The sequence below is a fragment of the Oryx dammah genome, unplaced genomic scaffold, assembly GCF_014754425.2.
Source record: "Oryx dammah isolate SB20612 unplaced genomic scaffold, SCBI_Odam_1.1 HiC_scaffold_5, whole genome shotgun sequence".
NCBI classification, from domain to species: domain Eukaryota; kingdom Metazoa; phylum Chordata; class Mammalia; order Artiodactyla; family Bovidae; genus Oryx; species Oryx dammah.
In genome coordinates this window covers 50,652,681-50,668,373 of record NW_024070189.1, presented here as the reverse complement: position 1 = coordinate 50,668,373, position 15,693 = coordinate 50,652,681, and the positions used below count along the sequence as shown (strand labels likewise).

Here is a 15,693-nt window from a genome sequence, read left to right as displayed (position 1 = left end):
CACGACTGAGCAACTGAACTGAACTGATTGCCTATAATCATCACACCATATATTAGAGAGCCATAAATTGTATCTAAAAATTTATATCCTTTGACCAATGTCTCCTTATTTTCTCCAATCCCCTAGTAATCACCATTCTATTCTCGGTCTCTATGCGATTGGCTTTATTGTACAGTATTTGTCTTTCTTTGTCTGACTTATTTAACTTAGCATAGCATCCTTAGGGTTCATCCAAGTTGTCGTTAAAGAATTTTCCTCTTTCTCATCTGAATAATATCCTATTGTTTCTATGTGTGTTTGTGTATCTTGGCTATCATAATAAAATCTGTTATTTAACATTTTACTGCAGTATAATAGTCATAAAGAAAAAGTGTACTATCATAAGTATACAACTAAATATTACAAAGTGATCACATCTGTGATATTGACACCTAGGTCAAGAAATAATGTGTCACCAGCAGACCAGAAATCCCATCGTGCTTATTCCTGTGTAACCTGGTTTTGAGCTGAACTTTCTCTTGGAGAAGAGAACAACATTCTATTCAGTTTGTCATTTAGCCATCATTTATGCATGCTACAAATAATTATCAAGCACTTGTTATTTTCCAAGTGTTACTATGTGTATGATTAAAATGGTGGTGCTGGTGGTTTAGTCGCTAAGTTGTATCCAACTCTTTTGCAACCCATGGACTGTAGCCCACCAGGCTCTTCTGTCTATGGAATTTCTCAGGCAAGAATACTAGAGGGGGTAGCCATTTCCTTCTCTAGGGGATCTTCCTGACCCAGGGATTGAACCTGAGCCTCCTGCACTGGTTGGTGGATTCTTCACCACTGAGCCACCAGAGAAGCCTTATGTGAACAATATCCTTAAACAAAATAGACATAACTCTCTACACTTAGGGAGCTTATATTGGAAAAACATAGATCACAGACGATGTGAGTCAATAGAAAAATGACATAGTAAATGCTGAGATACAATTTTAAGTATCTTGTACAGAAAAGAGCTCCCTGAGAAGGTGCCATTTGCACCTCCTAGGGAGATTAATTCCATACATGTAAGTGAGGGAAGAACATTCCAGGAAGAGGAACAGCAAAGCCTTGAGACAGGGCTTACAGTACAGCAAGAAGCCCAGTACAGCTGACACAGAGTGACCTCAGAGTTATACAGGAAGATATCATTAAAATAACAGGAGGCCTGTTATGTAAGGTTGTGTAGACCATTTTAAGGATGTTGTCTATTAGTCTGAATGAAGGTTTTGAAAAGAGAAGTAACACGATCAATGTTTTAAAAGGCTACTGCAACTGCTATATTGAAAATACACTGCAGGAAGGCAAGAGCAAAAGCTGGACAGCTAGTTAGCCACAGCACTAACCAGAGAGGCTGGCTTATGGTGATAGTAGCGGAGGTCATAAGAAGTAGCTGAATCCTAGGTCTATTTTGAAGGTGGATAATTTGTTCAGAATTGATGTACTATGTAAGAAAAGAAAGGCATAATTCTGCCTGTTGCTTCTTTATCACCCTTTATTTTGGTAGTTTTCAACCTTGGAGTGGCAGATACCTGAAAACTATTAAGGATGTACTTGGTTCAGTCCTACCTTTGCCAGTGACTTATAGGACGTGCTTGTTTAAACTCTACCTGAATATCTCTATTGTTATGGAATTCACCTCAATCTAAAGCAGTCCCTTTAGATGTTTGAATTATTTTAGAATACAAATTAGCAAATACTTCTTTACACCTCTGAAATGATTATCAATAGATATACTACTATTAAATATCTACTCAGTGTCTGTTTCAGAAATTAGTTTTCAAGGAATTTCTTAAGTTGTCAAATTTATTGACATTCAGTTATTCACAACATTTTCACATTATCCTTTTAATATCTATATATAAGGTACCACTTTTTAATATTGGCAATGTGTGTTTCTTTTGTCAATTTTGCAAATAGTTTATCAATTTATTAATCTTTTCAAACAACCATTTGGCCTTCTGTTTTCTATTTCATAAATTTATTCATTTTCTTCTATTTTCTCTGAGCTTATTTTGCCTATTATTTGCTAGCTTCTTGAAATGGAGGTTTAGATTGATTTTAAGATTTTTTCTATTTACATATCTACCTAAAACTTTCCTTCAAATCACTGAATTAACTACTGAGTATTTTTTATTTTCATTATCATTCAGTTCAAAACATTTCTATGTTCCATTATGATTACTTTAGAGTCATGATTTATTTAGAAGTATGTTGCATAACTTCTAAGTACCTAGTAGCTTCATAGCTATCATATATATTACTAATATTATTTCAATGTGATCCTAAAACTTACATTTTATGACTTCAGTTTTCAAATTTATCAGTACTGGCTTAATGGCCCAGAATGTGGTCTATTTGGGCAACAATTTCATGCGTACTTAAGAAGAATGTGTAGTCTGCAGTTGTTGGATATAGACATCTACAAATATCATTGAGGGCAAGCTGATTTTATTGTTTTTCAAATACATATTTTAATATTTGTGTCTGTGGTATTAATTACAAAAAGAAGTATGTTAAATATAAACATAAAGTTTGATAAGTTTGCCTTTCTCTCCTTTCAGCTAATTTTTGCCTCATTATCTTAAGACTCCACTGTAGGTACATAAATGTTTGAGATTGTTAACTATGGAATCTGTTATTTTATAATTAGAAATCCTCTTCTTTTATCTCTGACATTAGTTCTTATCCTAAATTCTACTTTGTGTGATATTAATAGAGATACATCACCTTTTGTGTGATGAGTTTTGTACACACCTATTTTCCTTCCTTTCATGTTTACCCTATTAGTTGAAATATAAAGATATAAAGTACACTTCTTTTAAATATTGTAAGTTGAGTCATTTTGTTTCTCCAGACTAGGAGTCTCTGTTCTCTTTATCTGGAGTAGTTATTCCTACTAATACTTAATGTAATTTTCGACACCACTGAATTTGTCTTCCATAATCCTATTTTTCAAATTTCTGTGTTTTTTCCTTTTTCCTGCTTCTTTTAAGATTAATAAATTTATCATCATATCATCATGAAACTCACAATTCCAAAAAACTGCTAAGAACAAATATGTTCCTTTTTCTACATGAAAAATTTATGTATTTTTTACCTTAGGAAACTAACAACTGTCATATACTGAGCACTTAGTATGTGCCAAACACTGTATTATGTATGCATATAAGTGCATTATCTGATTTGATTCCCTAAAACAATATGAGGCAAGAGCTATTATTATTCATGTTTTTCAGATGAGAAGCCAAGGCTCAAAGAAGTCAGGTAAATTACTCCTTTAGTTAGTGGCAGAGCTGGAACTCAAACATCCATGTGATTACCTAGCATTTATTTTGAGTCTTTCCTTTCTAGAGTGTATATAACCAATGTCTTCATTTAAAAGGACAAAAAAAAAAAAGGAATTATTTTCTGCATGGGAGTTTTCTCCCTATGGGCATACCTCAGTTTATCTGTGCCTAGGTGGCTCAGATGGTAAAGAATCCACCTGCAATGTGGGAAACCTGGAGACCTGGGTTCTACCCCTAGGTTGGGAAGATTTCCCTGGAGGAGGGCATGGCAATCCACTCCAATATTCTTGCCTGGGGAATCCCCATGGACAGAAGAGCCTGGAGGGCTACAGTCCAAGAGGTTGCAAACAGCCAGACATGACTGAAGCAACTAAGCACAGCACTGCTGCTGCTGCTGCTGCTAAGTCGCTTCAGTCATATCCAACTCTATGCGACCCCACAGACAGCAGCCCACCAGGCTCCTCCATCCATGGGATTTTCCAGGCAAGAGTATTGGAGTGGGGTGCCATTGCCTTCTCCAAAGCACAGCACTATCTTGTAGGATGTCTGCTTTCTAATTGCTTTGTTCTTCCTTGTATCTTGGTTTGGCTACTTCCTTAGTGAAAAAGAAGCTAAACCCAGGAGGTTACCTAACAGTGATATGAAATGAATATAAGAGTTTGTATAACCTATGTTACAGTTCCTTTACTAACTGTTCAGTCACACATGATTGAGGAAATCAAGAGGTTTTCACCAAGTCCTATCTCTTAAGTGCCATTGAGCAAATCTACTTTATGTTTTGTTTGTTCAGAATTCTGAGATGTGCAAACACTACCGAATATTACCCAGGATGGGTTACCTTTGCCCAAAGAATTTACAGCCTGTCTGTGGTGATGATGGCCAGACATACAACAATCCCTGCATGCTCTGCCATGAAAATCTGTAAGTATACGAGTCCATCTTCTAGTGTAGAGGTTCTTGACGACCGTGTTGACCCACAGCAGAGTACTGATATGAAAGCAACGTACTGCAACTAATTATAGAAGTTTAAAATTCAGATGCTGTGAATGATCTTGTTCATGCATAAAATAGAGACTATCTATGGGTATGCCTTTAATAAAACTGTTCATATACTTTACTGAGGGGAAGAGAAAGGAAAAAGTGGTGGGGTTACAACGTAATTAGAGAAAATCTCTCTAAGTGAACATGGATTCACTCATGGGAGTATGACCATCATCTATACTTTGTATAAAGAGAAAAAAGTTGAGAATCATTGCTATACAGAGTCAGCCCAGGCTCTAATCTCTAATAACCTTATGACTAGCTTCTAGTCACTGATTTCCCTCCATTCTCCACCTGTTTCCAGCCTTCATTCCACCAGCTTTAAATAAGGGCATGGTGGCAAATCTTGCCTTTTCTACCACATCCCACCTCAGGAACATGCTGTGCCTGTATGTCCATCCTGTCCTTCTCAGAACACTATAAACAAGGCCCAGGATATGAAGATGGGCCTGATATCCTCCTTTTCAATTCTGGAAAGATATTTGAAATTATATTTCTTTCTTTAAAATCAACTAACTCACAAAAGAAAAAACATTCTACAGTTCATATATGTAGACTATAATTTGAATATGAGTGCTTTATGTGTTATATCTGTAAGTAAGACACTTTAATATTCTCAGTTTCACTGACCTCACTACTTACTATAGAGGTGGTATTATTTTCATTGTATAGAAGGTTAATCTGAGGCTCAGAGTCCAGATAATCTGTTTAAAATGACAACGCTTTGGAAACAGAATAGACTGGATTGTAACCTTGTTGATTTCGGTTTAAATACAGTTTGCTTTTCTGTCTACTACACTACTGTTATATCAAAGGTAAACAAAAGGGGATCAAAGATTCCCTTGATAATATGGAGAAAGTTACCTCTTTCTACAAAAGAAAAAAATAATGAAACATTAAAAATCTGTATGCATAATATCTGTGGGCACATAAATCTCTTGAAGTCCATCCATGGATATTACACAGTTTTAATAACTAAAGAATCTTAATTCTTAAATGCCTTAAACATTTAAGAAATGAGTAAAACCATTCATGAATCTGTTACAATATGTGTCTTATTCCGTCCCAGAAATCCTTCAATTTCTCCTTACTGTAAATGCCAGGCCCTAAATTGTCCAACCAATGTTCTGCAAACATTCCATCAACTGTTTAAACCTATAATAAGTTATACTTTATTCAAAGGAACTTTAGAAATTACAGAAATGCCCATGATAAAAATACTGATAAAGGATGCCTCAAGATGGATTGTTCAGCTAAAGAACTGAGAGCACATGTTATAAAGAGAAGATTTAGGCTGTCCCAGGCAAGATGGAACATTACTGGTTTCTGAGGTCTTAGAAGAAGCTAGAGGGAAGAAATTTCAATTTTTGCAATGTTCAAAGACCAGATGAACTGTCCTGATAGACAGTTAGTCTCCTATCACCAAAGCAGACAAGTAGATGTTTGCTATATATTTCTTATGAGAAAGGCATTAAAATTCATATATCTTAAGATTCTTTCCAAGTATAAAATTCACAATGACCATATAGTTATGTTTTATAACATAGATACATAATTTATATAATTTATGTAAAAGTTATTTTGTAAAATGTATCCTATTTTATAATCCCCAAGTCACATTATAGATATCAAATAAAGTCAACCTCCTCTCTGGGATCCAGTTTTCTCATCTATAAAATAATGGCTTTTGTGTGAGATGATGTTTATTTCTAACATTCAACAATTCCATGACTATATAGTGTATGGGAGAATGAAATATGACGAAATAGATCCCGGCCTGGGCATAAATCTGGAGCTAAATCAGAAGAGGGACAATAAACCTGAATGACGCCTACTAGAAAATGGATACCAGTTCCTACCCCTGGTTTCAGTTTTGATTTGATGCCCAAATGTCATTCATACTGATGCTTGGTTGTGTTTTGTTTTGTTTTCATTATAACTGTGAGTTTTCCCAGCTTTGAAACTTCCTGTTCCATTTTAGAATACGCCAAACGAATACACACATACGCAGTAAAGGAAGGTGTGAGGAGAATAGCATCAAAGAAACAACACCTCTTGACGTGAGTACTCTGGCCTTCAGAATCACAGTCTTAGAACCAGGTGGTTCGGCTGCTGTTCTCTTGTATTAAGTGATGGATGTTTCTCTGGCCAGGGAGATGATAGTAGGTCAGGTAACTCCAGAATTATCTTCATTGAGAAGATATTTAATTACTGAAATGTGTGGGAATAAAAATATAGTAGTTAACATTGTTTATAGTTTACTGGAATTGATAACATACTGTTTATGAGCAATGTACATAATGTCACCAACACTTCTTTAGAGTAGATTTTATTTTCTGTGAACTATGATACAGAGGCCAGGAGAGGTCAGACAGGGATAGAAGCAGACTTAAACTTTCTATCCTTGTACTTTGCATTAAACTGTTCCCCAACATGAAAAGTTGACCTTTTCATTTAAGTCCCTATAAGGATGTTTCTGGAATCAAGATTGTCAGGAGAAATATCAATAACCTCAGATATGCAGATGACATCACCCTTATGGCAGAAAGCAAAGAGGAACTGAAGAGCCTCTTGATGAAACTGAAAGAGTAAAGTGAAAAAGCTGGTTTGAAACTCAACAGTCAGAAAATTAAGATCATGACATCTGGTCCCATCACTTCATGGCAAATAGATGGGGAAACAATGGAAACAGTGGCAAACTTTATATCCTTGGACTCCAAAATCACTGCAGATGGTGACTGCAGCCATGAAATCAAAAGACACTTGCTCCTTGGAAGAAAAGCTATGACCAACCTAGCTGCTGCTGCTAAGTTGCTTCAGTCGTGTCCAACTCTGTGCAACCCCATAGATGGCAGCCCAACAGGCTCCTCCGTCCCTGGGATTCTCCAGGCAAGAATACTGGAGTGGGTTGCTATTTCCTTCTCCAATGACCAACCTAGACAGTATATTAAAAAGCAGAGACATTACTTTGTCAACAAAGGTCCATCTAGTCAAAGCTATGATTTTTCCAGTAGTCATATATAGATGTCAGAGTTGGACCATAAAGAAAACTGAGCACAGAAGAATTGATACTTTCGAACCGTGGTGCTAGAGAAGATGCTTGAGAGTCCTTTGGACTGCAAGGAGATCCAAACAGTCCATCCCAAAGGAAGTCAGTCTTGAATATTCACTGGAAAGACTGATGCTGAAGCTGAAACTCCAATACTTTGGCCACCTGATGTGAGGAACTGACTCATTTGAAAAGACTCTGATGCTGGGAAAGATTGAAGGTAGAAGGAGAAGAGGATGAGATGGTTGGATGGCACCACCAACTTGATGGAAATCAGTTTGAGCAAGCTCCCAGGAGTTGGTGATGGACAGGGAAGCCTGGAGTGCTGCAGTCCATGGGGTTACAAAGAGTTGGACATGACTAAGCGACTAAATTGAAGGATGTTCTGACACACCTTATGGTAATCTCACCTTATTCAAGGGTTTGTTTTCCATAGTTTTAGTTACCCGAAGTTCACAAATACTAAATGGGAAACTCCAAAAATAAATAATTCATGTTTTCACTCATTTGCTGTTCTGAGTAGCATGACGAAATCCTGCACTGTCCTGCTCCATCTCACCCAGGAGGTAAATCATCCTTTGTCCAGCACACCCCATCTCCTAGTCACTTAGTAGCTATCTAGGTTATCAGATCAACTCTTGTGATATCACCGTCTTTTGTTCCAGAGACCCTTATTTTGCTAAATAGAGGGCAAGGGTAGTGACACTGCCAATCTGTATATGCCAAAGAGAAGCCAAGAGTTCCTTTATGTGCAAAGTGAAAGTTCTCAACTGAATAAGGAAAGAAAAAATAATGTGCTGAGGTTGCTCAGGTCTTTTGTAAAAATGAATCTTCTATCCATGAAATTGTGAAGATGGAGAAAGACATTTATTTTAGTTTTGCTGCTCCATCTCAAATGGCAAAAGTTAGGCTCAGAGGTTAAAGCGTCTGCCTTCAATGCGGGAGACCTGGGTTCGATCCCTGGGTTGGGAAGATCCCTTGGAGAAGGAAATGGCAATCCACTCCAGTATTCTTGCCTGGAGAATCCCATGGACGGAGAAGCCTAGTAGGTAACAGTCCTTGGGGTCGCAAAGAGTCGGACACGACTAAGCGACTTCACCTTTACCTTCAAAGACACATTATGTGTTAAGTGCTTAGTTAAGATGGAAAAGGCATTATATTTATTGGATGGAAGACATGAACAACTGAGTTCTGACTGGTGACAAGGTGTTTGGCCAAAAAGCATTAAGACTACAATGAGATTTCAGCAAGGAATCCCCTGAATTAGTGACACCAAGCCATTTATTATAAGTAAAGTACGGTTACACAGATTCTGGACTGAAAAATATAAATATGAGTGGAGTGGATGCATCTTCCATGAAGAAGCTGCTGCCACATTTCTAGCAGAGTTGAAAGGTTGATTAAAGAGAAAGACTATCATTCAAAGCACGTCTTCAATTGCAATGAGACTGGGCTCCTCTGAAAAAAGATATCCAATAGAACCCGCATTTGCAAAAGCACAAAGGAGGCACCAAGTCAGAAAAGTAGGGAAGGACAGATTAACTCTGCTACTATGTAATAATGCCACAGGGGATTAAGCCCGGCAAAGTGTGAACAGCAAATATTAACTGCCCATATTCTGGTAACAAAATCAGAAAGCGTGGGGCACAGTCATCTTATTTATGGAATAGTACCACCAGTGCTCCATCCCAGAAGTGAAAAATACTTGGAAGAGAAAGATTGGAATTTAAAGTACTACTAATAATATCCTGAATCTATCTTCTATGAAAATAAAAACACTGAGGTTGTATTTTTGCCTCTAAATACAATCTCATTGCTTCAGCCCCTTGATCAGAGCATTGTTCCAATTTGTCAAAGTCACATACACCTGCCTGGTGTTTAATTACATTTGATCAGCAATTGATGCAGACCCTCATTTGGACAAAAAACACTGCTGGAAATCATTCACTATTGCTGACACAGTTCAGTTCAGTTCAGTTGCTCAGCTGTGTCCGACTCTTTGTGACCCCATGAATTGCAGCACGCCAGGCCTCCCTGTCCATCACCAACTCCCAGAGTTCACTCAAACTCATGTCCATTGAGTTGGTGATGCCATCCAGCCATCTCATCCTCTGTCATCCCCTTCCCCTCCTGCCCCCAATCCCTCCCAGCATCAGAGTCTTTTCCAATGAGTCAACTCTTCGCATGAGGTGGCCAAAGTACTGGAGTTTCAGCTTTAGCATCATTCCTTCCAAAGAAATCCCAGGGCTGATCTCCTTTAGAATGGACTGGTTGGATCTCCTTGCAGTCCAAGGGACTCTCAAGAGTCTTCTCCAACACCACAGTTCAAAAGCATCAATTCTTTGGCACTCAGCTTTCTTCACAGTCCAACTCTCACATCCATACATGACCACTGGAAAAACCATAGCCTTGACTAGACGGACCTTTGTTGGGAAAGTAATGTCTCTGCTTTTGCATATGCTATCTAGGTTGATCATAACTTTTCTTCCAAGGAGTAAGTGTCTTTTAATTTCATGGCTGCAGTCACCATCTGCAGTGATTTTGAAGCCCCCAAAAATAAAGTCTGACACCATTTCCACTGTTTCCCCATCTATTTCCCATGAAGTGATGGGAGCAGAGGCCATGCTGACACAGTAACATTCCTCAAAGCTACAATGGATAAATTAGAACCAGAAAGTGTAAATGCTTGCTGGAAAAATGAATGGAGTGAAGTTGTGAATGATTTTAAAGGCTTCCTGGGGATTGATGGAGAAGTTAGGAAATTCGTTTACAGGACAAGACAAGTTGATGGAGAAGGATATTCTGATGTGCTTGATGAAGTGGAAGAACATACTGGATACATCAACAAGTATCCAAGAATGAGGAGCTAGAAGAACTTACTGAGTCATCAACAGAGGGAGAGGAAGACAAAGAAGAAACTGAAGCAGAGCCAGCAATGTAAACATTAGCGAAATTTGCCAGTGTTTCAAGCTGCACAAACATTAAGGCAAAATTATGGAGTATAATCCTTGAATGGAAGCCAGCATTAAAGTCACCCATATGATCACCAAAGGACTGCAACTTTTGCAGCAACACTTTGAGTTAGAAAGAGCAACAACTTCTAACTACAATATCCTTTCAAAAGTTTTCCTCAAAAAAACCTTTTGCTATCAAAGATTCCTAACCATGGATATCAGCTCCTGACTTCCAGCCATGCACACCATCACAGTTTGATGATACAGGATCGTTTGAAGCAGATGATCCTCTGGCTGATGTATTGAGAAAGTCACTGATAGCCTACTGCTATGTCACAAAACCTCCCTCTTTCACATCATCTCAATTACACAAGCACCATATTGTATCATCACAAAAGGGGTGGGTACAGTGAAATAAGATATTTAGAGAGGTGGGGGGGGGAGACTACATTCACATAATGTTCTGTTTTAGATTTATTGTTGTTAATCTCTTACTATGCCTAACTTATAAGTTAAACTTTATCATAGGTGTGTAGGTATAGGGAAAAACAATAGATATGAGATTCAGTTTACACATAGTGTGTCTATGGTCTCAGGCATCCACTGAGGGTCCTGGAATGTATGCCTTGGGAGTAAAGAGAACTGCTGTACTGAGTTTAACACTGTCCCTGGTGATGGCATTTGCGTAATCTCCTCCTCAAGCAAGAGGATATTTGACTTGGGTAAAAATATTAGGAAGTTTCAAATAAGAGAAAAATTTTGTTACCAGATAAGTGTAAGTTCAGAGTTTTGGTGTTTTTCATGTATGAGACCTTTGGCAAATCACATAAATATGTAAACCAAAGTTCTCACTGAGTTACTGAAAATTTTTAGTAAATACTTTTAAGCATTTGGCAATAATGGAATTAAAAATGATTCTACCACATTTGAGGATCTCAAGCAACACTAGATGAGACCATATTCAAAAGAACTACTCAGTAAGCACTGATATGGGAAAGTGGAAAAACAAAAGCGCTATAAGCTAGGTGTTTCTGCTTTTACACTGACAGCTGGAAGGCAGGGGACTGGAATGAAATGAAGAGACCTTTGCTGTTTCTTCTTCTGGGTTAAAAAAGTCATTTATCTACTCTGGGTCTTTACACATGTACAAAGAGAGGTTTTAAACTTTTGCCCTAGTCCCTATATGGTGTTTGCTATCTTACGATGTATAAACTGTTAGTGGTTTGCTTCTCATTTTATTGCCAGAATATACTGTCTCCCCATCTTACAAACACATCTGGTCACATATATCTCAAAACAGGAAGGTAAAAATAATCTTTATGCAAGTCCTACAGACCACACCTTAGACCATGCCTTGCTGTAATCTCACGTAGACAACTTGATGAAAACTACTTTATGAGGAATTTGCCATAAAATAATACTAAGATGTTTTTATTCAAATAATGACATATCTTGCCAGAGATAAGAACAAAACGTTTTGTAAGTTCCTTCCTTTCATATGAGGGTGTTTTCTTTCCACTGGAGTTATATAATGGATATTACTTACGGTTTTATCTGATGGAACAAATCTTTAGAGCAAGAGGTGTCCTGGGCATGGATTCAGTTCAGGCTGTATGATTGTTATGTGATCTTGGATACACCAAGGTGGTATGGGTGGGTCATGGCCCAGCATTGCTCTGATAACTATTATGGGTGTAAATCCTAAAGGTTGAAACTTATTGCCTGAAACTAGTTCATGAGTAGATGATTCTCTAAGAGAGTCTAGAATCCCAAGAATGAATAAAAGACCTGACAGTCACAACTTTCCTGGAAAAACAGACTGAAAACCCAACTTTCACTTCCTATTCTAAGAAATATTTTTCATTGTATGGTAACTTCTAAGATTTATATGACTCTTTAGAGAGTTCCCGGTACTCTTCCCTTTTGCATCCCCGTAGTAGATCTGTATTTAGAGCAGGGATTGTTATCTTTCCCATTTTAAAGAAAATCAGCCTGGGAGAAGTCCTGCCGTTTACCACAAGTTCATTAGAATTAAGTTCCAGGTCCACTGTAGACCTGATTTCATTTCTTGTGCTCTGCCGCCATCCTTTAGTTGTCAGGAGATTCTGAAAACCGAGGGCTCTACAAAAGGCATTACCTGAACTAAATAAAGATTAGCTACACTGGGAGGAAATTCCTATATTAAGAAAAATATCAATACTATTCTGAGATGAAGAAATGACTATTCTCAATTCCATGACAAAGATTTTCAAGGATTCGAGACCATAAGTTGCCAACTCAAATCAAAGAAAGCTTGATGGGTTCAATGTGAGAACTAAAACAGAGGTTTGAGTTTGTAATAATAATGCTGCTAGTGTTCCAGGGAGTACCAGCAGACAAGATGCAGTTACATTTTAAAAACTTTAAATGTTGACTTAATGTTTTAAATGTTGATTTAAAGAATATACATGGATGAGTCAGGCACGAAGACAGCTAATTAAATGCTTATGTCCTAAAACTATAATAGTAAAGCATTAATTGTTAGAGGAATTAGACTAAGTCCTGACCAAATGCGAGACCTTGGCAAGTCAGTGAACTTCTCTGAAGCTCAATTTCTTCCTTTTTTGAAAAGATATGAATGACATCTTCCTTCTTTCATTATCATGAGGGTCACAAGTAATCAAGAGCAGAGGTCATTTTTGCATCTACCTCAATAGGTAAAATGTACTAGATACTCAATAATTACTCATTGAATCAATGAAATAAAATGTGAAAGTGATTTGAAATACTGTATTCTTGGCAGAATGCAGGAATCTATGGATCTCTTTGACTATGTTACAATAATAAATGTATAGCCAGCATTTCTACAATGTCTTTGAGTTTCTAACATCTAACCTCTTCATCTTCTTGTCTAGGTCAAATGATGCAAAAGTTGGTAAAAGCCATGAGGGAAAATGTGTACCCCAATTCTGAATTACCTACCTTCACCATCTGTATATACAAATTCTCCAGAGCTCATCTTATTTACTATACAAAGCAATACAGAACTGTTGGGGGAATGGACTCACTGACTTTCAGTCTATTCCATCTCTTTCCTCCTAGATTCTGTGATCTAAGGGCACAGAGACATCTTAACCAGTTTGTGCTGTGGAAGCCTCCTGATCACAATGCTGTCTGTTCAACTGCTTGTTCAATAAAAGTAAACCCAGCAGAATGCCATTTCTGGGATTTTTTTTGTCACTGTCTGGATAATAGAATTTTTTTTTTTTTTTGAAGAAAATTAACTATACCCTTTTTTTCTTTAATCCTTTTCTCAAATTCTAGTTGCTCTCAGAGTTTGGAAGAAATGTTTAGAAGAGAAGTGAGGAGGCACCTCACCTCCTAGGCAGCCAACAGCTATCTAAAGTCAAAAACCAGCTATAACTCAACCTCACCTTCACTGTTACCTTACCAGCTCCTCTATCTAGCTTCTGTATTTCCATGGATAGCATAACTATCTCAGTTATTTGGGTCTCATCCAAGGACACAAATTAGTAATTTCTCATAGTCATCATGCAAGGAGATCCAACCAGTCCATCCTAAAGGAGATCAGTCCTGGGTGTTCATTGGAAAGACTGATGTTGAAGCTGAAACTCCAATACTTTGGCCACCTCATGCGAAGAGTTGACTCACTGGAAAATACCCTAATGCTGGGAAGGATTTGGGGCAGGAGGAGAAGGGGACAACAGAGGAAGAGATGGCTGGATGGCATCACTGACTCGATGGACATGGGTTTGGGTGAACTCTGGGAGTTGGTGATGGACAGGGAGGCCTGGTGTCCTGTGATTCATGGGGTCCAAAGAGTCAGACACGACTGAGCGACTGAAATGAACTGAACTGAATCATGCTACCTCTTGATAATTTCCTGTATGAGAGCCTTGAACCCATACATAGTCTTGGGGAAGACTAATGCAACAAGAGTAACCTATGTATGCAAGTCTGAGCAGCACTGACTAGTAGAAATATAATACACGTGTAATTTCAAATTTTCTAGTAGCTACAAAAGAAATGGGTAAAATAAATTTTAGGAATATATTTTATGTAGCCCAATATATCAAAATTATCATTTCAAAATACATACATAATATTATAATCATAATGTAATCAATATAAACTTGTTGTTACTAAGTCTTTGATATTGGTATATATTTTAAACTTCCAGCACGTTGCAATTTGGACCAGACACATTTCAAGTGCTCAAGAGCTACATGTAGCCGGAAGCTACTAGTGACCTATTACACATGAGAAAACCACTAGAGAAAGTAAGCGCTAGACAGGAGTGGGACAGAACAATGTGTGAGCTCCTGCCTCAACGCTGAAACACTGTCAAGCTCAGACTCTTGCTACACCTTGCACCTAGTTATTGTTCCCATGCAGATCCTGGGCTGATGCTGAACACACTATAGATGGAGGAAAGTAAAAGTGTGTGTTACTCAGTGGTGTCCGACTCTGTGCGACCCCATGAACTGTAGCCTGCCAGGCTCCTCCATCCGTTGGATTCTCCAGGCAAGAATATTGGAGTGGGTTGCCATTCTCTTCTCCAGGGGATCTTCCTGATGCAAGGACTTGGGCTTCCCTGGTGGCTCAGATGGTAGATGGAGGAAGCCATGGGGAACCCACTGTGCCTCAAACTGTTCTTAGCTCTAGAGCTGTGACAGGAATAGTTGGCTTACCTGGATTTGGGAGGTTAATTTTGTATTTATTATGCTGTCCTTTTTCTTTTAGCTAAGTTGCCACTAAGCCAATTATAGCAAAGTTTTGTGATCTTTGTCCTTTTTAACTAAAGTGAAGATAAATCATTCCCTAGGGTTTTTTTTTTTACTATGATATCATTAAGAAAAAAGAAAGAAGGCTTATGTATCATTTTTCAAGCATGAAAACACAGCCATTTTAGGGGAGAAAAAGTGAGAAAACAACATTGCTATTTTCTTTGGTAATTTCAGGACATACAGAATGGGTTTCGAGATTCTAGAACATATGAGATTGTATCTCTTTCCTGGTTAGTTCTGGGAAATCCCAAAACACTATTTTCTTGACCAAAATATACAATTGTTTGAGAAATACTTTATTATATCACTATGAATATTTTATTGAGATAAAAATAGCAAATTCCTTGTACTGCTTTGATCATTATTGTGATTACGGTTATAAGGTTACATGCACAAACACTGTGTTATCGCACACTCAAGACTTAAGCAAGCTTTGACAACCGTATTGAGCACCAGGGAAAGAGTGTGGCTCAGGGATACTGTGAGGTGAAGGATAGGGTAGTCTAGAACTGGATGAGACACAGGAATTGAGAAATGCCTAAGGA

At 37.8% G+C, this 15,693-nt stretch overlaps 1 protein-coding gene across 5 annotated transcripts in view; it reads left to right on the top strand.

Moving 5' to 3' along the window:
* SPINK5 (serine peptidase inhibitor Kazal type 5) overlaps positions 1–13,568 on the top strand; it is an 85,076-nt gene extending 71,508 nt beyond the window's left edge. For all 5 annotated transcript variants that reach the window (XM_040239753.1, XM_040239756.1, XM_040239754.1 and 2 more), the window contains 3 exons: positions 4,108–4,238; positions 6,340–6,418; positions 13,256–13,568. In XM_040239753.1, the coding sequence (XP_040095687.1) occupies positions 4,108–4,238; positions 6,340–6,418; positions 13,256–13,264 (219 nt within the window). In that variant the 3' untranslated portion in view covers positions 13,265–13,568. The remainder of the gene's footprint in view (positions 1–4,107; positions 4,239–6,339; positions 6,419–13,255) is intronic.
* The last annotated feature ends 2,125 nt before the right edge of the window (positions 13,569–15,693 follow it).